This window comes from Nansenia antarctica, assembly GCF_963989245.1.
Source record: "Nansenia antarctica genome assembly, chromosome: 1".
Classification (NCBI taxonomy): Eukaryota; Metazoa; Chordata; class Actinopteri; order Argentiniformes; family Microstomatidae; genus Nansenia; species Nansenia antarctica.
Window position 1 is genome coordinate 49,685,690 of NC_137674.1, and position 27,500 is coordinate 49,713,189.

At 43.2% G+C, this 27,500-nt stretch overlaps 1 protein-coding gene across 1 annotated transcript in view; it reads right to left on the bottom strand.

Moving 5' to 3' along the window:
- Positions 1 to 9,057, bottom strand: part of grhl1 (grainyhead-like transcription factor 1) — a gene marked incomplete at both ends in the record, with an annotated part of 22,589 nt that extends 13,532 nt beyond the window's left edge. The window contains 9 exons of the mRNA XM_080523733.1: positions 1,028 to 1,122; positions 2,892 to 3,003; positions 3,419 to 3,575; positions 3,912 to 3,994; positions 4,588 to 4,685; positions 4,719 to 5,035; positions 5,193 to 5,266; positions 5,651 to 5,837; positions 9,038 to 9,057. Coding sequence (XP_080379859.1) covers positions 1,028 to 1,122; positions 2,892 to 3,003; positions 3,419 to 3,575; positions 3,912 to 3,994; positions 4,588 to 4,685; positions 4,719 to 5,035; positions 5,193 to 5,266; positions 5,651 to 5,837; positions 9,038 to 9,057 — 1,143 coding nt within the window. The remainder of the gene's footprint in view (positions 1 to 1,027; positions 1,123 to 2,891; positions 3,004 to 3,418; positions 3,576 to 3,911; positions 3,995 to 4,587; positions 4,686 to 4,718; positions 5,036 to 5,192; positions 5,267 to 5,650; positions 5,838 to 9,037) is intronic.
- Between the last annotated feature and the right edge of the window lie 18,443 nt (positions 9,058 to 27,500).

Genomic DNA, 27,500 nt, shown 5'->3' on the forward strand with positions numbered 1-27,500 from the left:
GAGGGAGAAGCGATCTGTCACAACTGAACAAACTGGTCAGGAAGGGTGGATTATCTTCTCCCCTGAGCTGTCACCTGGTACCAGTCAGGCAGGATTCCATCACTGGCTGTCAAACCCAGTTGTCATCCCCCCCTGCCGTACTTCCTCATTCCAGCTCCCATTGTTGGCCACGTCTGGCCCGAAGGCCAATCTCTATGTCAAGCATCACTTTAGACCACAATAGGGGGTGACAGGTAGAACGAGTCGGGAATGTATGACGCCTCAACGGCAGACAAACACACATGTACGTAAGTAAGAGGGGGGCGACTTTGTTTCTGCCGCCGACCTGTCTCTTCCATGGTCTCTACGCAACCGAGCAGCACTGAGCACACTGGAAAAAACCTCCTCAGAGACAATAAACACCTTTATTCCTCCACCCAAAACCTGGAGGACCACTTTTTCATAATGGCCGTTTAGACGAAACAATGAACAAAAACCCTTGATAATCCTGACTAATTGGTTGGCATCACTTGACACCTTTTTCGCTCACGACCAAAACACGTCTGACCTTTGCAGGAGGAACGGTCTATATTTAAACGTTGGTAGTTGTGTGGGTGTATTTTAAGATAAGGAAGCTGTGTGTAAGTCTAACCCTCAAGAAACAACATATCATACTTGAACTGGAAAACTACATCTATACCGTCACATACTATCTTTGAACCGAGGTCCGTTTTTTAATTCTTCTTTTCACAGAATTACAATTCAAATATGCATTTGTTCTTAGTCAAGTCTCTTACAGACTTTTGACGCCCCAGACTTTTGACGTTGACGTTGACTGCGCTCTGAGAGCGCCGGAACGCACATTGGGTTCAATGTCATAGAGCGGCAAAGTCATTTGATTGGACAAGAGGCATTCCATGAGTGCTGATCAGATTTCCAGAGCGAATTGACGAACGCACCCTTTGTCTGGGGCTCACCTAATACCACTGTGACACACACATCTGACTCAGAGAGGGCGTGGTACTGAAAAAGTAGACTCCTGTCTCACCTTCGCCTCCTCGTTGATGTCCCAGGTGAAGGAGATGGCGTTGTAAGAGATCTCCTCGATGTTGCTGATGGTGTTGAAGCTCTCCTTGTAGTCGGCTGTGAATGACAGACAGCAGACATAGTGGGGAGAGTCAGCAGTGTAAATACTGTGGGTCCAGGTTGAAGCAAACACTGACAGACTCGTAGAGTAGAAGGGCTTTCTATGAACAGGGGAAAGTAGTAGTTCTGGCTAAGTTATGAACAAAGTGGAGGGATTGGGGGAGGTGGAAGGAGGCAGAGGGTGTTTGATTAAAGGAAGGAGTAGTGGGTCTGTGGACAGGAATGACTCAGACTCTGGAGGGATCTCAATAACACACTTGGATGCAGCTCAGCTCAGCAGTTCTCTTTGGATACCAACCCCTGAGAACATATCTGTTCACACCCTAGATAGCCCAAATCCCACATCTTAGATGTTTGATAAACAAGAAAGCTTTGTGTCCTCATGAAAGGTGCGGGGGAAACAAAAGCCCCCTATTTGGTGTTGTTTTCACCTCCCATCTTAAGTTTCCAACCAATCCCAATCTCTCTCCCCTACTGTGGGCCACTGTCTTGACCAACCACCAACAACGACAGCCTAATGTTCAGATGGGCATGGTACATTACATTTAACCATTTAGCAGACACTTTTATCCAAAGCCACTTCCAATTAGAGACAGTCTCCCTGGAGTCATTTGGGGCTAAGTGCCTTACCCAAGGGCACAGCAGTGGTGGTGTTACCAGGTGGGATTTGAACTCATGACCTTCTGATCACCAGTCCAGTCCAATTCACTATCCCCTAGGCCAGGTCACCACTAACCCTAGTGCATAGTGACACCTTAGGTCCAAGCAAGCAGGAGGGAGCACACATGCACACACACACACACACACACACACACACACACACACACACACACACGCACACACACACACACACACACACACACACACACACACACACACACACACACAAACACATACACCTTTCCCCTACAGTCCTTCCATCAGACTCACCCTGTCCTCTGTCATGCATAGCTAAGCTGTCCTTTTCCACAGCCAGTAAGTAAGATTGATCAGTCTACCTACCCTTAGAGTATTAAGCTGCTGTATTGTCCTTGCAAGGAGCCAGCATTCAACCCACAGTTTAGAGACGGTAAACAAAAAGTGTAATTGACCCTGTCCAAAACCACCCACTTCACCGCCCCTCCTCCTCCCCTCTCCATCCAATCACATGTACTGTTCTAAAGCGACTCGTTAGGATTCAACCAATCCTCTCTGGTGTTACTACTAGTACTGTGGCTGAGACTGTGACAGGCATGTGACCAGCAGGAGGACATGGAGGGAGGGAGGGTGATGGTGGCACAACAGAGAATCACACCAATGACTTCAGGTCAGGGAAGGTACAGAATGGTGGGAGGAGAGAGGAACATCGGTAGATAACAGGTAGAACATTTGACGCTCTAAACCTATTTAGCTTGGCATGCTTACACATTCAGCTCAACTGGAAAACCTTTCGACTTCAGGCTCCAGACTAACAAGAGTTATAACACACTTATAACACAGTAAAAAGTCAGTAGAATAGATCATGGGTAGAATGATAGATGATAAAGTTTGGAGCTTTGCTCATCCATTCGACTCAAGCTGACTCATGCATTCAACGAACCTTTCTACTTAAAACAACTCAGACTGGACCTGAATGTGTTTCCATATCAAATCTTTGATTGATGAGTCGGTGAGCTAGAGCGGGTTTAATGGTAAGGATAGGGGTAGTGTGTGTGTGTGTGTGTGTGTGTGTGTGTGCGTGTGTGCGTGTGTGTCTGTGTACTGTGTAAGCTAACAGGAGATCTTACCGATGTCGAGACACCTCTGCTTGGCTGTGTGCTGTCTGGAGTGCCAGTACTTCCAGTGTTTCAGCTGGTCATCCCTGCACTTCTCCTCCCCGAACACCACCATCACCACACTCTGGGATACGGACAACACACTCATTATATTTACAGGCATCATGGAAGTCTGTTGACATAATCTATTGAACAAGACAATCAATCACCATAACATTCTACGGTCCCCAATTTGATTCAGCAAATAATGTTGAATACAGCGAAAATACCTTACAACTCACAGCATGATTTTTTTATTGAAGCTTGATTTTAACAATTTAAAACAAATGTTTTACTTAAAAGTCTGGAAATGCATTGCATATCATGGAAATGCTAGACTCCATAACTCGAACTAGAATCTGAACTCACACTGGATTATTTCTCAATGCGTCTATTTGAAATATTAACGTAAAGCTAGCTGACTTTGCCCCAAGTTTATATGCAAATTAGGGCCCAAAATGTACTTGAACAATGATGCTAGCCTTGTTGGTTCTTCTTACCCGCACTTTGGTGATGGGGTGGTGCAGGACTTTGCTGGTGTCCATCTCCCTCAGACTGATGGGGTAGAACTGGCCCTTGTTGAGGTACGTCATGGTACCATCCCCTGTCTTCTGACGGAGCGACTTCGACGCCTCCAGGGTGTAATCAAAATTATTCCTAGAATCAACAAAATAACTATCGGTAAATAAAAAACAACAACACCACTCCATTTCATATTTCCCATCTTTGAATCATAGTGTGTGGTGGTTTGTGAGCCACATTCACCAGTAACATTCGCTGTTACTGTACTGTACTGTGGCTCATAACCCAAAATCACTGTGTTGACACTAGAGAGCCCCGTGATAACATTGTGTTGGCATTGTGTCTTTAACACTGGGGGGGGACTCTAGTGACTCCCTGGTGACTTGAGTCAATGAGGCCAGTCTCTGGAGTCTTGTATCAGGGCTCGATGGCGGTGTGAGGCGGCCGACCGGCCGGCGGGCGTGGGCTTACCCCGGCACAGTGTCAAACGCGCTGTAGTCCTCTGGCGTGATGGAGGCCATGCGTAACTGGAGATCCCCTGGGAACGAGAACACCTGTGGTACACAAAGAGAGGGCGAGAACCAGAGAGAGGGCCCGGCTTTAGACACGCATCCACAACAAGGTAGCACTCCCCCCCCTCTCTCTCTCTCTTTCTCCCTCACTCTCCCTCTCTGCCCCTGTCTCTCTCCCACTTACCCTCTCCCTCACAGCAAAGAGGAAACAAACCATTTCCCTTCCTTTCCCTCCCTCCCTCCCTCTATCCCTCCCTCCCTCCAGTGCTCCCAGTGTTAAAAGGTTTTTTTGTTTGTTGGGTTATCCCTTTCGAAGGTAATCCCCCTGCAGGTTAAATACAGAGAAAGAAGTGAGAGAAAGGGCTTTGGCTATTGTAGGAGAAAGGTACAGCACTTTATTGTGTTGGCCAGACAATGGCATAATAACACGCTAGCCGCTATTTTGGCATGTCCAAATAATACCAGGGAAAGGCCGAGCCCACCGTCACCGTCGAGGGATCAGGTGAAGGAGGCATTGTCTGAGGAGAGAGATCTGAGAGTGGGGTGTAGGGGGGGGGGGGGGGGGGTTAGTGGGGAGGTGTTAGTAGGGGTTGTATAGGGAGGGGTGTGCGGGGGGGTATTAGATCCCTACTAACCTCCTGGGAACCGTCCTTGAAGGTCTCTGAGAAGGTGGAGTCGGGGGTGCGGGACTGGTTGTTGGGGCTGAACTGGCTGTGGTTGTGGTTGTGGTTGTGGTTGTGGTTGTTGTGGCTGTGGTTGTGGTGACTGTGGCTGTGGCTGTGGCTGTGGGTGTGGGCGAGTTGGCTGTGGCGTTCGAAGACCACGTGGCTGTCCGGCTCGCTGGCGCAGTGGTTGGGCACGGTGACGGTGAAGCCGTGGGAGGGGGTCTCGGTCTTGACGGGGGGGTAGTTGGGCATGGCGGTGGCGATGGACACCGTGACGGTGGTGTCCGGGGACGGGAAGGGGACCCTCTTGTCCTGACACAGCTGGTTGGGGAGGACGATGTTGAAGGGCCCTTTCAGGACCTGGATCCGGTTCTCCACCGACACCATGGACGTCTCCAGTAGAGGAGTCAACTGGTGTCTGGAGAACAGGACAGAACCAGGGGGATATCATCACTGGGTCAATAGGAGATATCACAAGAGACCTATACAGTACAGTACTGTAAAAGAAAATAAGTGGTAAATATGCCTCACACACACACTGTGGTGATTTTTCCCTTTTTTAAAAGGGATGTTACCTTTTGTTCGGATCCACATCAGAGCCCAGTGCATCTGTTTTGGTCTGGGATATTGTTCTCTTCTCCCGAGGCACCTGGACAAGGTAAACACAGCCGCTGTCAGTCGGACCACATCCAATAGCCTAGCGTCTGTCTCAGTTACCACAACCACTGAACATGAGCTGTGTCTGTTGCACAGACGCTATACTGTATGAGCGCTCAAGCTGGACAAGCTTTTAGCCTTGTAGCATGTAGTGTTATATTTTAGGAAAAAAAGACGAGTTAGTTAGTTTTACATTGACATTTACATTTTGGGCATTTAGCGGACGCCTTATTCCAAAGCGACTTACAATCAATACATTTGACTAAGAAAGTGAATCACCAATCCACCAGTCGTAGCAGGAAAAGTAATCTAGTTCATTGGCAGTCGTCATGATAATCGAAGAGCAGGCCATGGGCCTAGGGTGTGATGGTGTTACCTTATAGTAGTCGTACAGCAGGCCCAGAGCAGCGGCGCTGTCCTCGTCTCCGTTGATGCTCATCATGGCCTTGGTGGCGGCCGTCAGGGGGTTTTCCAGGAAAGACTTCCACGCCTCGTCCTCGTTGGTGAAGGGCCGGCGCTGACTGTAGCTGGGGTCATTCTGCAGAACCAGGACCGCCCGCTTACTGAGAGAGAGAGAGGGAGAGGGAGAGAGACCAGAGAGACCAGAGAGCAGAGACAGAGAGAGACCAGAGAGATGGAGAGAAAAAAAGAGAGAACAGAGAGAGTGAGAGAGAGAGAGAGAAAGAAGTTAGGAGTGGTTACATAATATTGTGGTTCTGCAATATGTGTATGTATCATGGAAAAGGTGACAGTACACAGTGTATTATGCACAGACAGGAAGGGACCCCCTATGTCAACTGTTGACAACTATGGGTGACAAACAGAGTTGTTCATTTCTGGGCCTGTTTCACTGTTTCACTATTCACCACCTCAGAGAGTCAGCTTAGCCTGATGATGCTAAGCTAGCCTGACTTCATGCAAATAAACAAAGCTGTGAGCTACAATCACAGTCATGTTCCTAATGGACAAACAGGTTGGAAGAGATCAACAATGAACAACAGGCTCTTTCTTTTTTCCAGAACTTGCTGCTGTCAAAGCTACTGGATTGTGCAACAAATCTCAGCACTGATTACGGCGTCCGGAGAGAAGACGCTAGACTGGCTCTTCCAGTAAGACAGACAGACAGACACCTCTCGGCTGAGCGTTTCCCATTGGTTATCTGTGATCGAGCAGGATCGACGGCCACATTCCAGAGTTTATACCACTGAGCTTATGTTTCTTTAGTAAAACCTGTTCCAGAACAATCACAACGTTCCACTCTGTTAATGTTGTTGTCGTTATGACGTTGTCTTCTTCATCATCATCATCCTCATCATCACCACCGTCATCATCATTGCGCAAATCTCAACTGACAACATGCCCAAAGTCAGGAGTAGACCAATCAGAGCAAAGAGACTGTGTTCTCTGTAGACTACAGGGGATGTCTTCTAATAGTGCTTATAAGCAAACTGTAGGCCAATTGTACATGGAGCAGGGAACAGTTGGGTATATGGAGTCCTTCTCTGTCTATCTCAGTGTGAATTGTGGCATATTGTGTAAATGTATGTTGTAGGCCACACACGTTCTTCAAGGTACTATTTTTATTTTTATTTATCCTTTATTTATACTGGGGAAATTACCTTGAGACCATGGTCTCTTTTATATATAGAATCTAAACATATCAGTATTTCCATTCCATTCCATTGACAATACATTGAGATGAGATACAGACAACGATCTCAACAGGAACTCTAAATGCAGAATAAATTCAATTCAACTAGGAGAAAATATTGCAACTGCAAACTACCAATATTGCCGTGTCTGACTGTCGTGTTTACACCCCAATAAAGCTGGTCTGTGGCCATCTTTAATTCTTCATGTATTTGTCTTCTAACCCTGTAAGGCCCCCTGTTGCAATATTACAACATCACATTTAAAACCACATTTACATAGTCAATAGGTCCTATTCTTTACCCTCACAATGGTCAAAATTCTAAATAATTATTATCACAGCAACTCATTACTTGAGTTACTATTACATTACTTTTCACTCACTAAAACTCACAAACTCTCTTATGAGTTGACGGGCATTTACCTCCCTCTCATGCACACCAAATACAGGAAGGGATTTTAGTTCATAATTCAAAAACGAATTATCATAATTCATGAGTTCATAATTAAATATACTAAATAAAAAATACTAAAACGTAAACATTTTGAAAACACTTTAATTTCTGCATCAGAGGCCTCCTACAACAACATCTGAAAGGTGATTTTATAGGCTCATTTTTTTCTATACCTGGGTCTTAGCCTGAAAAAACAACAATTCCCTTTTATCTCTCATAATAAAATACAGCCTAAAGACAAGTGGAAGTGGAAGTGGAAAAGGCAATATTGGAAAATGTAATTTATCATAACCTAATCATTTTCCTCTTCAAATAAATTCACTTGAAACCATTCAAAGTGACATCAACACGCACAGAACAAAAGGTTTGTGGTTTCCGAGCTGAGTTACTACAACAAACACTACTTTTCTTCTGAATCGACGTTAACTGATTATTAGTAATCCAATATCTAATTGTTTCATTCACAAAATATCGATGTTGAACGTTAGGGATTTGCAACCCGATAGATTTGCCAATATTGCCAATAAAACGTAGAGGGCATGTAACACACTGTTAAAACAAAAGAGGAACATGTTGGAACAAAATGCTATCACTTGATATACACATTTGATAACTGGACTATAATTTACAAATATTGTTTTGTTCCTTTTTTAAAAAATAATAATTTCGTAGATTTAGACTTATCTAGACCGGCCTTCTTTACATTGAATAGTTAGTATTATTTCTGAAATCCCTATTATACACTTCAAATGCTCCCAAATTGTATAATCTCAATCAAATAAATGATTCTGTCAAAACAGATGATCAACTCCAGTGACTGGTCTCTAAACGGACTACAGAGAGCTTGCTGACATTGTTCCTGTGACTATAGGGGCCAACGCCTAACAGGTGTACGATTTCACTGAAGTCAACATTCTCCTTGTCATTGCCCTCAAAAACTTAAATACTGTCACACATCATCATTCTCTTGAGAACATATTTCAATAATAACTGCTGATTTTGTCGATCAAAATAAATCATGTTCACCTTGAGATAGCCTACGCATCAATTAAATAATATTTTCCAATGCTAAAATAACTTATGGCACACACACAATTTCAATGAATTCGAAAAGCAAAAAAACAAGGCTATCAAAACATGAGCTTGGCAAAGGATAAAGCCTTCCCAGTTGTACCTATGTCTATTCAAATGCATGCGGAGGCGACTCAGCACACGTTTGTTAAACAAACAAAACTAAGTAGGCTATATTCACATAATTGGAAGCAAAAACAAACAATAAACCGCCCATCAATAACACGGGACGGTGAAACGTTACTTGGAGCGCTGGCGCCTCAACTCGCACGACAGGTGGAGAGATCCACCTGTAACACCTGTAACCTGACAGGTGGAACAGCGCAGGTAGGCTGAGCCCTACGCGGCTCTCTCACGGTCCCACACACGGTACATGATCAGACTGAATCATAGCACACTCTGTTTGGCAGGCAGGCAGAAAGTCAACTTTCCCACAGTATGTTGGGACCTGCGTAGAAATCCACCTGCGCCAGGTAAAATACCTTGAAAAACTCTCCAAAATAGGAAGGTCATTTTGTACCAAAACGTAGTTATGATATCAACACGTTGGTTCTGCTGGACTTCCAGTGGTGACTGAAAACACTTACTTGTCATGCTCCTGTGACATCTCGGTTGGTGGAACTGGACTTTCTAGTTGGTACTGTAAATCCGATCCGTCTTCTTTAGCCTACCTGAAAAACTCAATCACGACGCGGGATGAGGGCCACGGCAAAGGTGTCTGGTGAAAGAACGGGTTTTGTCGGCTTTTCTCGCTTTTGGGGATATAGTGAGAATTTGAGGCCGGTTTTACCTGTGACAGGGCATCGGATTGGATTACAATGCAGTGAGAGGCGGGGCCTAATAGTCAATAACGTTTGTTTGTACTTATGATTGGTCCTCCTGTGGGCTTGGTGCCAGGAGCAGGCAGATGAATCAGAGACAGGCACAGTAGGCGAGTTGACGATTGGAAGTGTGATTTTAACATTGTCATAGCATTCAATTATTTTCAAGTAAAATGTCAAGATGCAAGAGCAAATGCTTATCAAAGTAGCATCAATCTGATAAAGTGAGCATTCATTGATTATGGGACGATGACATTCTGATATAACCAACTCCTGAAAGGGGGACAGTTCAATGAAACATAGCCTATATCAATTAGGTCTAGAGTTTAGGCAACACAAAATCAATGAAACTCTAAATGATTTACAACAACATGTTTTATATTATATTTAGTTTAGTCTTTATGCTCAACATTAGCTTCTGTGCAAGTATGCCTGTGGCCACCAATCCCAGGAACCTACAGAGTTGACAGAACCCAACTTAAATACACTGAAACACTAAGCAGCAGGATTGCCTGCAGGCGTGATTTGCATTAACTTTGACTTGGGATATCTATAGAGAAACACACTGCACCACAAGATTGTCAGTGCATAATAGATACTGTGTTTACATCCACTCAAGTGATAGATACCTGGATGACAACTGCAGGCAAATAGCAGGCAAATCAGTGTACATAATCTCCAATTGCTTAGATGGTGATAGGATATTATTAGCATGCACACAAAGGACTTACTGGAACTGTGACTTAATTACAGTTGGTTATACACTAGTATTAGACCCCACCATAAAGTAACTGGACAGAAAGTGATTAGAAGTCACACAATCCAACTATCTTATTATAATACATGTATCATGTATACCACTGTCACAACGATAGTGTGTATGAGCTTGTATATGATCGTATGTATGATATTGTATAGACTAGGGTGTGTATGACTGTAGTTCTCTTATTATCATATTCTCTATAATAGCCTAGTATAGGTCAGTAACCTTCTTCCATCCCATACTGTGGTACATTTTATCTATAACATGGGGGGTTTACAAAACACAGAGAAGATACGGTATATCTCACTGCTGGCTCACATTTTAATCCCAAAATTGTAATCCTGCTTTATAAAAATTGTAATAACATCTTTATATAGATCAGAGGCAAAAAAAAGAAACACAAGAGGGAAAATAAACAGCCGTTTCTCCTGAGTCGTCAGAGTGGGTTGGAAAGATGCTATCAGGGAGAAGTTTATCCCAACACGCTGTGACAGGGACCCTGAGTAGCAAACAAATAGGCCTGCCCCCCCCCCCCCCCCTCCCTCCCTCTCTCTCTCTCCCCCTCCTGTGTCCTGTTCTGTTTTTTTTCTGCCTATCCCGTTGGAAGAACACCTGCTTCTCCTGGGAGCTTTGTTGTTTGCAGTCAGGACACGGGATGAAGTCAGGAGGCAGGAATACAGGCAGGAGGGAATATCACCCTGGCCGGATCACGGTCTCCAGATACGCAGAGAGCTGACTCAACAGAGCATGCCGAGTCAAAGCATAGGGGCAAACAGATAACAGTCTGGTCAAAAACAACCAATAGGACCAACCTACAGTGTACGTTTAAGACCCTCTTGAGAAACGATAAATTCTTGGATGTTTTCGTTTGATGTACACAACATCAAACCCAGCACTTACTAATGCTAACGCCAAAGAGGAAAGTATAGTTGGAACAATTAGTTGAATCATTTCTATAGATTACCCTATTATTGAATAAGATCACAGTGACAGAGCTTAGCAGTAACTTTACTCCAACTTCAAATAGTGTTATATGAAGACTAAGTCTATAAGAATATTTAGGAAGCAACAGAGACAGGTGAGCTTTTCTGTTCTCATGAACACTTTCCATTTCTCCCATTAATACGTCCGTGGCAACATAAGTGAACTTACACCCAAGTGCTACAACCCGTATGATAATTAGGTTGGGTGCTCAGTACCCTGAGGCTAAGAGATGATGTCATGTTGTATGGTGAAGAGACTCACAAGAGACACACAGTTCGAGGGGCCTTTGCTGTGTGACGTGACTATAGAGAATATACTGTAGGGCAAATAAAGCTACATCCGTAGAATGAGACACATGATAAAATCGACAAACTATTTGATGTATAACAAAGTAAAAGTATGTCTAAAAGATTTGACGGTTACACAGCTGATACTGATACCCATCAAATACATGTTCACAGACTGTCAATGGGAATTGATTTGGCTTGAGTCGGTTGAGTAGCCAACAGCCCAAATAAATGTTGTGATCTTGTTATCTTTTTTAAAATCTGAAATAAACAGACATCAGTCTCTCCACCGGGTACGTCTGTGGTTCTCAACAGTTTGCAGTGGCAGCCTTCTAGAATGCATGAGGCCTATCTGTTTGTTTAGTGGGATACGGCTGTTTTGTATGGAGAGTGGATGGATGTATCCTATTCCAACTAACATCCCCCTAGTCCCCCTCCTTCATCCTGGAATAGCTGGCTGGCAGTTGGTGTGTTGCCGTCCCACGCCACGACACACTCCAGGCACTTCTAACCAGGATATCATGGAAATCACATGCAAATCCAATCCCTCTTTCAGAGGCTTGTAAGCACTTGTCTCAGCAGAGCCTAGCATATGCTGAGCTGAGGAAATCTTATGTCTTATACATGACATATACACTAATGTACTGTATAGCTGTTGTTAAGTAAACACTGTATGGCAGTATTAATACTAATGATTACTCTTCTTTTAAATATTTGAACTAAGCAACTGTGCCTGTACCAAGATCAGACTCATAACACTCATCAAACATGAGAGATGAACCATTCTTTTTTTTCTTTTTTTTTTACAAGATATGAACCAACAAGATTGGAAACATACTGTATGACTCTACGTTTTGGATGGGGGACAAGAGGATATGAGACGAACAGACATGGCGAGCGGAGCGCTGAACCAGATGAGTTGAGTTGTGTTTTGCTGAGGCCTGGTGTAGATGTTATCATGCTGCTCTCAGTGCTTACAGTGCAAACACCCTGAGACAGTGAGGGTACGGCCGGCCCGCATGGTCCTCCCCCCGCCCCCCACTGTCTCTCACACACACACACACACACGCACACACACACACACACACACACACACACACACACGCACACACACACACACATACACACACACATACCCACACACATACACACACACACGCACACACACACCATACACACACCCACATACACACACACACACGCACACACACACACACCCACCCACACACATACACACACACACCCACACACCCACACACATACACACACACACACACACACCAAATACATTTAAAGTCAGTTTTTCCACAATTCCTGACATTTAATCCTTTTATTTCTTTCATCACATTCTCAGGGGGTCAGCAGTTTACCTACATTTAGTTAGTATTTGGTAGCATTGCCTTTAAATTGTTTAACTTAGTCAAACATTTCGGGTAGCCTTTCACAGGCTTCCCACAATAAGTTGGTGGAATTTTGAGCCAACTGGTGTAACTGAGACAGGCTTGTAGGCCTCCTTGCTCACACATGCTTCATTATTTTAATTTTTTATTTTATTGGACAGGCATAGTGAAGACAGACAGGACAGGAAAGTAAGGGAGAGAGGGCATGTCAGCAGGGCATTGGCCGGATTCGAACCCATGCCGACATGGGCATATGTGTGCACTGTAGACCGTGGTGCTAGACCACTGGACCACCCCAGGGCGACCACACATGCTTTTTCACTTCTACCCACACATTTTTAATCGGATCGAGGTCAGGGCTTTGTGATGGCCACTCCATTACTTTGTTGTCCATAAGCCATTTTGCCACAACTTTGGAAGGTATGCTTAGGGTCATTGTCCATTTGGAAGACCCATTGGCGACCAAGCTTTAACTTCCTGGCTAATGTATTGAGATGTTGCTTCAATATATCCACATTTCCTTCCTCATGATGCCATCTATTTTGTGAAGTGCACCAGTCCCCCGTGCTTCATGGTTGGGATGGTGTTCTTCGGCTTGCAAGCCTCCCCCTTTTTCATCCAAACATTACGATGGTCATTATGGCCAAACATTTAAATGTTTGTTTAATCAGATCAGAGGACATTTATCCAAAAAGTAAGATGGGAGAAGTATCCAATATGCAGTTGCATACCATAGTCTAAATCACTTTTTGCAGGAGACAGAGAGACAGAACGCATCTCCTTCCTGAGCGGTATGACGGCGGCGTAGTCCCATGGTGTTTATACTTGCGTTCTATTGGTTGTGCAGATGAGCGTGGTACCTTCAGGCCCCCAAGGATGAACCAGACCAGAGGTCCAGAATTTCTTTAGATTTTTTCCCATGATGATGTCAAGCAAAGAGGCACTGAGTTTGAAGGTAGGCCTGAAAACACATCTACAGGTTCACCTCCAATTGACTCAAACGATGTCAAAAGCTTCAGAAGCTTCTCAAGCCATGACATCACTTTCCAGAATTTTCCAAGCTGTTTAAAGGCACAGTCAACGTAATGTATCTCAACTTCTCACCCACTGGAATTGTGATATAATAAATTATAAGAGAAACAATTGGTCTGTAAACAATTACTTGTGTCATGCACAAAGTACATTTACATTTTTGGCATTTAGCAAAGTAGATGTCCTAACCGACTTGCCATAGTTTGTTAACATGAAATCTGTGGAGTGGCTTCCTCACAGCGCAGCACTACTGATCTCCTACTGGTCTCCTACGTTTGACGTGTCACGAGGTAAACGGAGCTCGTACCTCCAGCACACTAATGCCTCTTGAACTCAGACCGTGCTCCTCTCCTCTGGTTTAACATACCCTGGAATCACACAGGAAAAGACCCCAGCAAATTAATCATCACCATGACACCACCGTACTGGAGGTAGTGTAGAGTACAACAAAGGTAAAGAGGGTGGTAATGTGTCATCTTTACACGGGAAACCCATTAAAACCACATAAGCCTGTGATGCCGTGTGTGAGAGTATAAATGACACACATTGTACTCCTGCATCCCTGTAAGGGCTACCTCATCTACAGTAGAACTTAGGTCATTAACACAACAGTGTGTGTGTGTGTGTGTGTGTGTGTGTGTGTGTAAAAATGTGTTTTAATGACTTCAATCTAAGTGTATGTAAACTTCTGACTTCAACTGTATACTCAGTCATACTCAGTCAGTGTTGTTTCCAGGTGTTGCTTCACACAACACTGAAAATGTTATTGCCCTGAGCTGTGTGTATAAGGTAACCAACAGGGCTCTCAACTGGCTAAAGGAATTGTTAACAACTGCTATGAAGCTAGCATGAACCGGTGGTTCTCAAACCGTTTTCTTTTAGCAACTCTGACTCCACTAATGCTGATAGTTTCAGTAAAAGCAGTAACATTAGCATCTAGATGAGAACCATAGCTGTAACCAGATATGTTTAGTTTAGTGGTCAGTGCTCAAACAGTGTTACCAGTGGTTACAGTTGTTAAGTTACAGTTAAACATCACCAGGATAATGTTCCAATGATATGCTGATCAAAATCCTGTACAATGGGCGTCTACAAAGTACACTATTATGACTGCTATTGCTCAAAGACCTCTGCGCTCCAGGCTTGGATTACCTTGTTTGCTTGGAAAACCTACAGCAAATGAGCCAAAGTGACATTTCAAATATTGACACCCCTCAGCACTATGTCACTTTGCATAACATAATCAAATAGTGCCTGTCTACTGTGTATGCCTGTTACATGCAATGCTATCTGGCTTGCTGTATGCATTACTGTATGTATTACACTACCTACTATAGTTCAGAGAAATTCTTAAAACATGGGCAGCTCTTAGAAATACAATATAAACAATATTAAAACAACATCAACCTATGAACAATATCAAAAATAAAAGCATTGTGGTGGTGAATGTCAAAGCATGACTGTCAATGATTGTTTGTCCTTAAAGTCCAAGTGGGCAGTATGAAGCTAGGCAGCAGTGGTGGTTCAGTAGCCTGACAGTGTGGAGGTAGAAGCTGTTCATATGACATCTCCTTCTACCTAACGGTATACTTTGTCTGACCCTCTCAAAAAAACTGCAGTTGAAAGCACAACAGACTGTATCATGTGTACTGTATACTATGATGCAACATGTGTAATGACCTTTGAAAGATACTGTAAACCATCTAAACAGTTAGGGGGAGACACAACAGCAGTAACCTGAGCAGTGAAGTGCAACAGCTACAAGCCCAGACATTCCCATGGGCAAATGTGAAGCTGCAACAGACAGTTTATCCAAATCAGCCTTGCTTTTCATGTGTGTGTGTGTGTGTGTGTGTGTGTGTGTGTGTGTGTGTGTGTGTGTGTGTGTGTGTGTCACAGTGTGTGTGTGAACGAAGAAGTTTGAACACATTACACCAATCCTGAGATCTCTACATTGGCTACGAGTCTCTCAGGGAATTGAATTCAAAGTATTCATTCTTGTCTACTAATTGTATACAAATCACAAAATGGTCTTGGACCAAAATACATATCAGATCTCCTCCCACCCTATATTCCAGCAAGGCCCCAAAGGTCAGCTGAGACTAATCAGCTAATCATTCCAAGAGTGAAAACAAAACACGGTGCAGCAGCTTTCAGTCACTATGCCGCATGCTCCTGGAACAAACTCCCTGAAGAAATCAAACAGCCCAAACCATACAAATATTTAAATCTAAGCTAAAAACTTTATTTAAAAAAAAATATATATATATATATATATATATAAATATTTTGCAACAGTTATGATTAAACACGAACACTAACATCCATGTATTTTTATTCATTTCCATGATCTTATTCATTATATTATTCAATGTTTATCTATATATATTAATATCATTTTATTTGTATTTTTTTTATCTGTTTACTATTCTCCTCTTGATGAACTTTCTTTTAATGCTATATGTAAAGCACTTTGAAATGCCCCTGTTGTATGAAATGTGCTATACAAATAAACTTGCCTTGCCTTGCCTTGTGTGTTTATTACGTCTGCGTTTGATCCATTTCTCTCTCTCTCTCTCTCTCTCTCTCTCTCTCTCTCTCTCTCTCTCTCTCTCTCTCTCTCTCTCTCTCTCTCTCTCTCTCTCTCTCTCTCTCTCTCTCTCTCTCTCTCTCTCTCTCTCTCTCTCTCTCTCTCTCTCTCTCTCTCTCTCTCTCTCTCTCTCTCTCTCTCTCTCTCTCTCTCTCTCTCTCTCTCTCTCTCTCTCTCTCTCTCTCTCTCTCTCTCTCTCTCTCTCTCTCTCTCTCTCTCTCTCTCTCTCTCTCTCGTCAAGTCAAGTCAAGTCATGTCAAGTCAATCCAATACTCTTTATTGGCATATTAAGACATTATTACATTGCCAAAGTTTTTGTGAAGATCTCAGTTCACAGCTCACCTATAGGCCGTATGCACTGTAGATTAGATACTTTGTGAGGAAACAGGTTGCTGTTGTTTATATGGATGCCTGCTTTTGGAATGCCGGCGAACCGAACACACTGCATTCCAGTTCCATCATGGGGTTTGAACATGTCGTTCTAAAAACTCACACCCAAATGAGTTTGTACATTTTACAGTATGTTCTTTATGAATACGGTGGAGTATGTTATGCTCAATGAGAATTTTGCACCATTATGATATTTAGATTTAGCATCTATCATTAGGATCTATTTATTTTTTATGAACAAACCAATCAACATTTTGTACTCACATTCAGTAAGTACAATGTGTATATCGCATTGAATGATGAATTGTCTTTTGCTGAACCTCAAGTGTGAGTTCATCTGATCCCAGTCATGTTTATTTGTGAAGGGCCAATGATAGGCTACCTCTTTTCCACCAACGCGAACCTAGTTTTAGTTCTGGACTGGTGCTAGAACCAGTTTGCAGTTGGTTCACCTGGCGAACCTTGCATGAACCATTTTGCTTTTCTCCGGGCTAGAGAGCCACGTCATTAAGTCACTGTATACATCTGTATACGTCTCCGCTTTCCAACCTAGCGAGCTGGCTTACAACAAAGGATAACATTAACATTTTACATTGTTTAATCTTTTTTTTTACGTGAAACATGCAACATGTTAGGGTTAGGTCTTGTCTTGTCATGTTTTCTTCTTCTGGATGCCGATTATGTTCAAGAAGAAAGTTAATTACCTTCATATTTTGTATTATTATTAACACTGAACGTAAGATGTTAATGTACAACAAATGCCTTTGTTGTAAGCTAGCTTGCTAGGTCCATATAGCTAGCTACCTAGCCTCGACTACGCTGGTATCGAACACATTGTAGTTAAACAAATCTAATACATTAATGATACATCGATTTCTATCTTGGTTGGTCAAGATCATCCTGATGTAAGCAGTTCTTGGTTCTAGACCAGCCAAGTGTTGGTGCCACTCTGGAACCAGTTTCCCTGGCCGAGAGCTGGTTCTTCTGCTGTAGAAACGCGAAGAACTGGTCCGAGATTAGGCACCGGCACCGAACCAGCAGTCAAACCACCTTTGTGGAAAAGGGGCCTGAGAGAAAGCTCTAGATACCACACTCTCGCTCATCCGCCCATGTGATTCATCCATGACAGAACAGACCAGGTGATCCACTCCTGATCCACGCTGTCTCAAGCTCCAGAGGAGCGTCATCCGCAACAAGAGATGAGATCCAGTATGTCACCTGTATCATAATAATATTGTTCTACTGCCCCTTTTCTGTCATTGTCCTTTTAAACTATTTTTGATGATATATTGTTGTTTTATTACATTGCTGTTTTTATTATATTGTTGTTTTTATCTTTATGTCCTATGCACCAACCACACCAAGTCAATTTCCTGTATGTGCGAATATACTTGGCAATAAAAAGAATTCTGATTCTGATTCTGATTCCAATTTCAGCAGGTAAAACATCCCAATGTCCATATCAAGAAGTTGGTATAAGTTGTTTGTCTCTCTGACAGTGGTCGAACGTTTCTGTGGAGGGACAGAAAACCACATTTCAGCCCTGTCAGACTGACACAATCTATCCCTCGTTGTGAGAGCGACGAGCGTGTGACACTTTGTGGGTGTTTCTTACACTTAGTAGAGCAGTATTTTATCACAGCAGAAACTAGCAGGTCTATTAGAGTGTATAGAAATGATATCATAAAGTCAACGATAGACAACAATTAACCGCCTGACCTGAATGTACAGGCATGATGAATGACAAACCATACCCTCACTTATTTCATCAGCCAGGAACAATGTGATTGTTGACAGCATGGCAGGCCTAAACCTAGAGCTACCTAGCAGTAGAGAATGTCAGGCCTAAACCTAGAGCTACCTAGCAGTAGAGAATGCGTGGGAGTTCCCGAAAACAAGCTCGCCCTGTTTCGTCAGGTTAAGCCTCTTTTTCTGCCCAATCCAGTTTTGTTTTGCAGAGATTTATGAAACACACTCAAATATACAGTATATCCAGACACTGTAGACACTCATGCACACGGGCACGAACACACACTCACACACACACACACACACACACACACACACACACACACACACACACACAGACACACACACACACACACACACACACACACACCACACAGACACACACACACACACACACACACACACACACACACACACACACACACACACACACACACACACACACACTTGGAGAAACCTTTCTGAACAGGCTAATCAAACCTGAAACACTTCTTCACCAGGAAGTTGAAAGCAGTTTCTTTTTGTGACGGGAAATCTTTGTGATGTTGTCTGTCTTTCCTCCTCTGAACACACCACAGAAGAATGTGTATACGGTCATAGACAATTTCTTGTGTTGGTTAAACATGGGGGCAGCTCACACCAGGGTCAGGTAACATTGTAATAGACATCACAGTAGAGAGCTGTTCATACTCTTTTAGGTGCTGCATCTTATCATGGATCTAAACGCTTCAGAGTAATGTTACTCCCACGTACGTCATCATCAAATAGACCTTAGTTACATTGTTATTGGGAAAAACACTGAAAAACACTTTGTGACGAAGGGCTGTAATTCCCATTTCCTCCTGTTGGTGGGGGTGTTGCAACATTGCCCAAGGTAGCAGGCCCAGTCTCTATTGGAGAAGAAGACCTCGCAGGGGATTGTCTGACCGTTGACTTGGAAACGTTTGGACTGAAAAGAGAGGATAGTACGCGCGCGCACACACACACACACACACACACACACACACACACACACACACACACACACAAACAAGACTCCAGACAGCCCAAAATAAACTGGTTAGGCTTCTGCTAGGCCTCAACCCTAGGTCACATCTAACCGCTGCTCATTTTTTGAGCCTTGATTGGCTACGAGTAGTTGACAGAGTGCAGCAGCTTGCACTGGGCCTGGTCTTCAAGATACGCTACACCACAAAGACACCCAAGTACCTGTCAACATACTTCCAAAAAGTTAACAACGTCCACACATACAATACCAGAGGAAGCTCCACGAACCACGTTCAACCGCGTTGCACCACAAACAAGGGGTTAAACTCGTTTGCAAACTATGCAGTAAAAATGTGGAACGCCCTTCCTATAATCTTAAAGGAGTGCAAAACACTGCCCACCTTCAAAACCACTCTCAAAAAACATTTACAGGAGGCTGCAATCCGTAACTGGACCCTCTAAATCAAAAATCAGATTAAAAGACCCGAACTACCCACTGTACATAATTTGTGTTTTGTCCCCCGCCCCCACCTGTGGTGTGTCCCCACCTGTCCTGACAGCTTATTCAAAGCTCAACTGTTGTGCTGTAGATCTTTGTCTGAGGTGCAGAGATTATGACTCTGGAAACGTGACAGAGGCAATATGGAATCAATATTGTGACATCTAGCTGTCCACTCTGTGTAGGTTTAACAAACAATCAATAAACGTTACTTCCAGTCCACCAGGGGGGTGTTCCATCAACGTCGCTAAAGGAAAATCCAGACTTTTTACCCTCCAGGGGAGGCTGATGAAGGAAGAAATCGGAGGACGAGCTCATTGTAATAATAATAATAACTTTTTATTTGTATAGCGCTTTTCCTGCAAACGTTGCAGCTCAAAGTAGTAGTGCCTCAAAATTGTAGTGCACACACACACACACACACACAGACACGCACACACACACACACACACACACACACACACACACAAGCACACACACACACACTACAAAAATTTGTAGTGCACACACACACGCGCACACACACACTACTAAAAATTGTAGTACACACACACACACACACACACACACGCGCACACACACACTACTAAAAATTGTAGTGCACACACACACACACACTACTAAAAATTGTAGTGCACACACACACACACACACACACTACTAAAAATGGTAGTGCCTGTATTACAGTTTTTTACGGTCGCTAAGTCTCAGTGTTCAGTACTGAAGTCACAGAGTCACAACTCTTCATACAGTCTGCATTACTAACACGCATGTTGGCCAATCACTTCATTCATGTCTCAAAAGAAGCTCGTTCAACCATACACTGGCAACAATGTTCACTCAGAAAGCATACAGTCATTCATAACATTCTGACTTACAAAACACTAACAACAGGGAGCATACATACATAGTTTGAATGATTTTCACAAGAATGAATATTTCATTATAAAAATTGTTTGATTTATAGTAATCACAGACAGAATAGTTGACACAACTATACACTGTACAACTGTAAAGTATTAGGCAACAAGAATGAATCAGACATGCCACAATTTGCTTCTATCCTTTAGTGTATTTGTTTCAGTATCTTTGCAGAAAGTAAGTTACGGTACATTTACTTCAAAGTACACTACATTTACTTGTGTAAAATTAAAAATGGAAAATAAAGTGGAAGATGCAAAGTTCAAACAAATAAGAAAAACAGAAATTCCTGGGCTACAATACAATAGCAATTACACCAAAAATGTCTCACTCCTGAGGGTTTTGGTCCACCCTCTGGTCTGCATCTGGTTACATCTAATGTCGTCCCTGGCAATGCATCTAGTCTATTTAATTTCATTGTATATATTCTGCTAATATTTTCTAGACATTGCAATATGATTACTGCAAATAGTGAAAATACCACCGCTCATCCGTTATCAGTCTTTGCTGAGGTGCTGGAACTGAAGAGTATCAATAGAGTGCAAAATAACAGCATCTGCACACTCAAACACTGTCCAACAAAAAAGTTTATTGTGAGCTTTCTGTCATATATGATAGGAATATGATTACTGCAAAAATGCACCAAACCATTCTGTTTTGAACACAGTATGTTAACAATGAAATGTTGCAAATACATAGTGTTTTGCAGGTGGGGGAGTTTGAATGAAAGAAGTGTTAGGGCTTGACGCTTACCTTTTCCCCAGGTAGCACTGTGCTACCATGTTGAAAAATTTAGTAGCACACCAAGAATTTCAGTAGCACAATGAAAATTGCGCAATTTTCGTCAACAACGACAACAAATTATCATAATCATAACATATCAAAATGATCATAACCGGCTCTTGGCCGTAATAAAAATGGAGACTCACACAATGTAAAGGGGAAGTTGGCCCACGGTTCGGTATGAACCTCGGTTTTTGGGTCACGGTTCACGGTTCGTTTTTTTTTTTTTTTAAATGCTACTATTTATTTACAAACTGTTACTTTATTTTGCTTATACTTATGGAACTTTAACATTTAGACACATTCCAGAATATGACTGGTAAATTGTATAATAGATCTGTTATGTAGGACTAGATCAGGCACGTGCCGTGAGCTTTTAGATTGGGTAAGCATAAAATATAGAAATACACGTAATTACACATACACGCTATCAGTGAACGCAGTTTCAAGGAAATGCAAGTTTGATGCCCTAGAACCCGCTAATAAACTGTAGTGTCACTGTGTGATCAGATTACCAAAAACAAAAAAAACAGTTGCCAGTTTCGACTATATCAGGGGTGCTCATTGTTCAATCTTTTTTGAACCAAGATATTTTCAAGTAGCCAACCTGCTGAAATCGACAAGTCCAGTTTCAACATCGCACACGCACACACACACACAACACAGACACACACCGTTTCCACCCTCCATAGTAAACTCACAACACACTTTCTTTTCACACTTTGTCACACAGGCACTTGACATCACATCACAAACCCTCCCTCTCTATCTCTCTCAAACACTTTTGGTCCAGAAGGCACGGACAGCGACATTAGGCCAATCTCAGCGATTGATTAACCAGCTCTCTGATTGATTGATTAAGCAGCTCTCTCTCCAAACACAACGGCACAGACATTCAAAGGTAAAAGCAGAGGGAGTCTTAAATAAGAAGCCATAGCCAGCAGCACCCAAACCATATAGCTAAACAAGCACAGATCGCCACCAGCCTCGCGAATCATATAAATCAGCAAAGAAGCCATGACGTAAATGTAAAAATGATATCTTACCTTTACTTGAAAACGAGATCCATGCACCTCTCCTTGCGAAGGAACACCTCTGTCACTTTAGTGTAAAAGTCACTCGCCTGTTGCAGTTTGTAAAGTCTCTCTTTTTCAATTGAGATCAGGGCCAGTGATGACACTGACAGTAATGTCCATATTCACAAAATTAAAAAAGCAAGTTATCCTTATTGATTAGATCGTTTGAGCTAGGTAGCATAAACTATTCTGCCGGGCGAGAGAAAGTAGTGTGAAATGTTATGTGAACTTGAAAATGATAGCCAATCAGTAGCTCTTGAATCGGAATGAAAGACCTACTGATTGGCTGTAAGCATGCTTACCCTGGCCACATTAACCAGCGGATTGAAGCATCGAAAAAAATAAAAAAGACATTTTCACGCATTCGAATGTACGGGAGGGAAAGCAGAGACAGGAGTGCTTATATGCAACGCAAAGCAGAGTAGGGAGTGCTTTCTCCTGCAGGTGGCGCTAAAAATGCAACGTCAAAATGAATGACTCCTGCTGCCCTGGGACCTAAAATACGACTCTTTTAATGAAAACAAACAAACGGTTTAAATGCACTTTTATTTTAATATTTTCTTTCCTTTCCTTTTTTCGTTGGGTAAGCACTGCTTACCCTGCTTATATGGACGGCACGTCCCTGGACTAGATGTATATATAAACAAAACACTTTCAAATGTAAAAAAAATACATAAACACTTTCAAATGTGACGTGTTGTGGATTGGAACTACGGATCATAAGCTTTCAAATGATGTGTCATACATTGAAATCCGAAAAAAGATGAAGTTAGAGTCATTTGAATGTTGTTAGACGTCAGGCACATATAGGGTTAACCTCTTTGTAATGAAACCGGAAGCAGACGCTGCTAGCAGCTAGCGGCTAACAAAACACAGCGCTACGAACTATGAGAGCTGTATCCCATATACCCATGCGCATTTTAAGCGCATATAGGACTCGCGTGAAGCATTTCTGCGACACGCGTTTCTGTTCACTGTTTTCATTCCCTCATCGCTTATACACATAAGTTAGACTGCGCATGACAGTAGTTCAGCAGTCTTTTAGTCGCACTGGTGCGATTGAATGTATTTCCAAGTCGCACAGAAATATATTCACTCGCAAATGCGACCAAAACAGTCGCACTGTCGAGCCCTGATTTATGGATTTTGGAGAACGTGGTCATTGAATGCATTTTGTATGAAAGAAATGTCCCCCAAAAAAGTAAGAGTCACAGTTTGGCCCACATGGACTTCTGCTTTGCTGACTGTATGAAGAGTTGTGACTCTGTGACTTCAGTAATGAACACTGTGACTTAGCGACCGTAAAAAACTGTAAGGACACCAGTCCTTATTCCATCCCAGGCCTTACAGTGAGCCTGTCGTCATCACGGTGACGGAGGCAGAACCTGACAGGGGGAAGAAAAATCAGTTTCGCCAGGAGTCCATATATTCATTTACCTGAGAGGGTGTAGAAGAGGATAGGCACCACTGTGTGTGTGTGTGGGCGTGTGTGTGGGTGTGTGAGTGTGTGTGCGTGTGTGTGTGGGTGTGTGTATTTGTGCCTGTGCATGTGTGTGTGCGTGCCTGCGTGTGTGTGTGTGTGTGTGTGTGTGTGCCTGCCTGCATGCCTACGGGTGTGTGTGTGTGCGTGCCTGCATGTGTGTGCGTGCGTGCCTGTGTGTGTGTGTGTGTGTGTGTGTGTATGTGTGTGTGCGTACCTATCCTGATCCAGTCAGTATGCTCTCGGGGGCAGGTATGAACAAGCTGGAGTTTCACTTGTGCCTCTGCCAACTGTAGCAGGATGATTACTGTCATCTTCACGTGGGGAAGCAACCACAACGGTGCTCTGAAAAGCCATTTGTCCTTTCCTCTCACTCTATTACCTCCCATGTATGTGGGTGTAACACTGCCGAATAAAGGAACTGTCAAAAGGGCACAGAGGTAATTCTCCTTCTCATAAAGGGCTTTTATAGAAGCCTTAACCGCTCATCTCCTCACATAATAGTGCGGTCGAGAAGGAGGGCGGTCGAGACGTCCCGGGTCTCTCAGACAGCCAGACAGATGTTCCAGCCATGTCGGGTTGATCCCACACATCCCACACGTCCGTGCAACTGTCAATAGCTGATGTCTCACGTCATTCTACGTCTATCCCAGGAATTCCTCCCACGTTTCCCACGGGACATCCACAGGAATGGAATTCCAGAGAGAGAGAGAGAGAGAGAGAGAGAGAGAGAGAGAGAGAGAGAGAGAGAGAGAGAGAGAGAGAGAGAGAGAGAGAGAGAGAAGAGAGAGAAGAGAGGAGAGAGAGAGAGAGAGAGAGAGAGAGAGAGAGAGAGAGAGAGAGAGAGAGAGAGAGAGAGAGAGAGAGAGAGAGCCCTTTTCCTTGTTGCCTCACTATGCTTTTTATGTCAAGGGGAACTAGAGAGCAGCATAGCAGAGTAGCTAGAACTCTCTCTTCTATCGATGAGTCAAGTGGGTTGAACATCGATAGTTCCTGATGTTTTTATTGAGACACTTGTGACCTTATGATGACCCGGCATCACGTAGAGATTCCTTATCCTATCCTCCATGGACCCCAAGTTCACTACTCTGTCATCAATAGAACAAAATAGAAGCTCTTCAATGTTAGTTGTGTATATTGTATATATATATATATATTTATTTTTATTTTATTTGATTAGATTGTTTGTTTTTATCTTTATGTCCTACCACCAAGTGAATTTCCTGTATGTGCAAATATACATGGCAATAAAAAGTATTATCGATTCTGATTCCGATGTTATTTAGAAAGGCGTAAACAACGCCACCTCCGCTTCAACCTCTGCTGTCCTATGTCTTTGTTTTCGTCCGTGCTGTCATCAGAAATCCCGTGGTGGAAGTGGCCTGTACGAGGGATTCAACCGTAAGCCAACAGCACCTTCCTGACTCATGCCAAACCTCCACCTGACAAAAGGCCCCGTAGGGAGAACCAAGGCACTTCAGGCCAACAGAAATCAGCTCGAGAAAAACAGAGAGAGTTTCACTTGAACCGGCGCCAGACTTGTCACCCTCAGGGGGGAATGCGGAGCTAATAATGTGTTGGATGCTGCCAGGAGTTCTGTTCGACATGAACGCTCACCTTCAGTTTGCACCATCAGGTGGGTGGTTTAGGGCCATTTCTCTCCACTTGTACACAACACAATCCTTAATCCTACTGGAATAAAGTAGGTGTTCTCAGTGTCAGCGCTAGCTTCATGTTACGAAACCTGCAAACTGATTTGGATACAGTATACAGTAGAGACACTGGTGGTGTCTAAGGAGTGTCTGAGTGTTACTGAAACAACTCCTTGGTAAAGACTGGACTAGTCTATTATCAACAGAGCTGCACCTTGCTACAGGTACTGCCCTTCCCTGGGTGGATCACATCTAAATCAGTGCACTGGGTAGGGGTTAGTCCAACTGTCACCCAGAGAGGAACTCAGAAAGCATCAGTGGTTCATACTCTATTTGGTGGTTTTGTGATACCTTTGCAGCACACCCAATCCAAAGGTGATGGCGGTTTTGTGATAAACACATTTTTAAATGTATATATGTGGCGTTGAGGAGGATCACGATGTCATAGGACATAAGACATAGCCTCTTGGGGGTGGATTGATAGTAGAATAGCAACCACGACGTTCATTAATCCAATGAAGTGGATTGAGTCATTCAGTGGTTTGGACCCTCTTTGTGTTGAACCTTGTTCCAATCAACCCTGCACCGTTGCTTTACAGGAGCTTGCACACTGCCCATACAAACACCAACAAACACCAACAGTGCCCGAAATATTGCCCAACAATATTGGTGTTTCTTTTTTGGTTGGTGGTGTTCATTGGGGCAGTGTGCAAATTCCTTCATCTATTATGGAATCTCCATTACATACCAAAGCACACATGTAACTGTCACAGAGCACGCGTAACTGTCACTTCTAATTTCCCTGCATCTGGGGGAAAAAAACGGATGGAAATGGTATGAAAGATACCATTCACAAGATTCTAAAGATTCACAAGCCTATAGAAAGGATCATTGCTACATCTCCTGTTTTCACCAGCATGTTAGTACAAGTCAGATGTCATGCACATCCATGGCCAGGAGAGGGCAGTATATCATTACATTATGGGTTGATGGCACAGCAATTCTCCGTTTTTATCACCAACAAACACAAACAAACCGAGCCTTTTTTACTTGAATGCTGTTCGAAGAGGTATTTAGAGACTCACCACCCTCCTTTGTACAGTTTTAGAGACTGTAACTGTTGTATCATCATACAAAAGTACATACATTAGGAAGCCTTTCTAAACAACCCTCGGTCTGACCCCAGTATTTTCATGCAAATGTCTTCCTGTAAGGCCTCTTGTCTATGGAAATCAGTAGCAGGCTGTAACGGACGCTCCGCTCCTCATAAAAGGCACACTGTTTGAGATGGGGCCACTTATTGGGCTGGGGGGGTGGCGGGCGTTTGTTGTCCTTTCATTTGGTTTGACAGAGAGACGAGGACAAGGAGCCATCGAGAGGAGGAGAGGATATTACTTTCAAAATGTAAACCAAGGTTTGGTGACCACACATAAACACACACACACACACACACAAAGGCACACACTCACACACAAAGACACACACACAGACACACACATACAGACACAGACACACACACACACAGACACACACACATACAGACACACACACACAGACACACACACACATACAGACACAGATATACACACACACACACACACACACATACACTCACACACAACCATGAATATTTGAT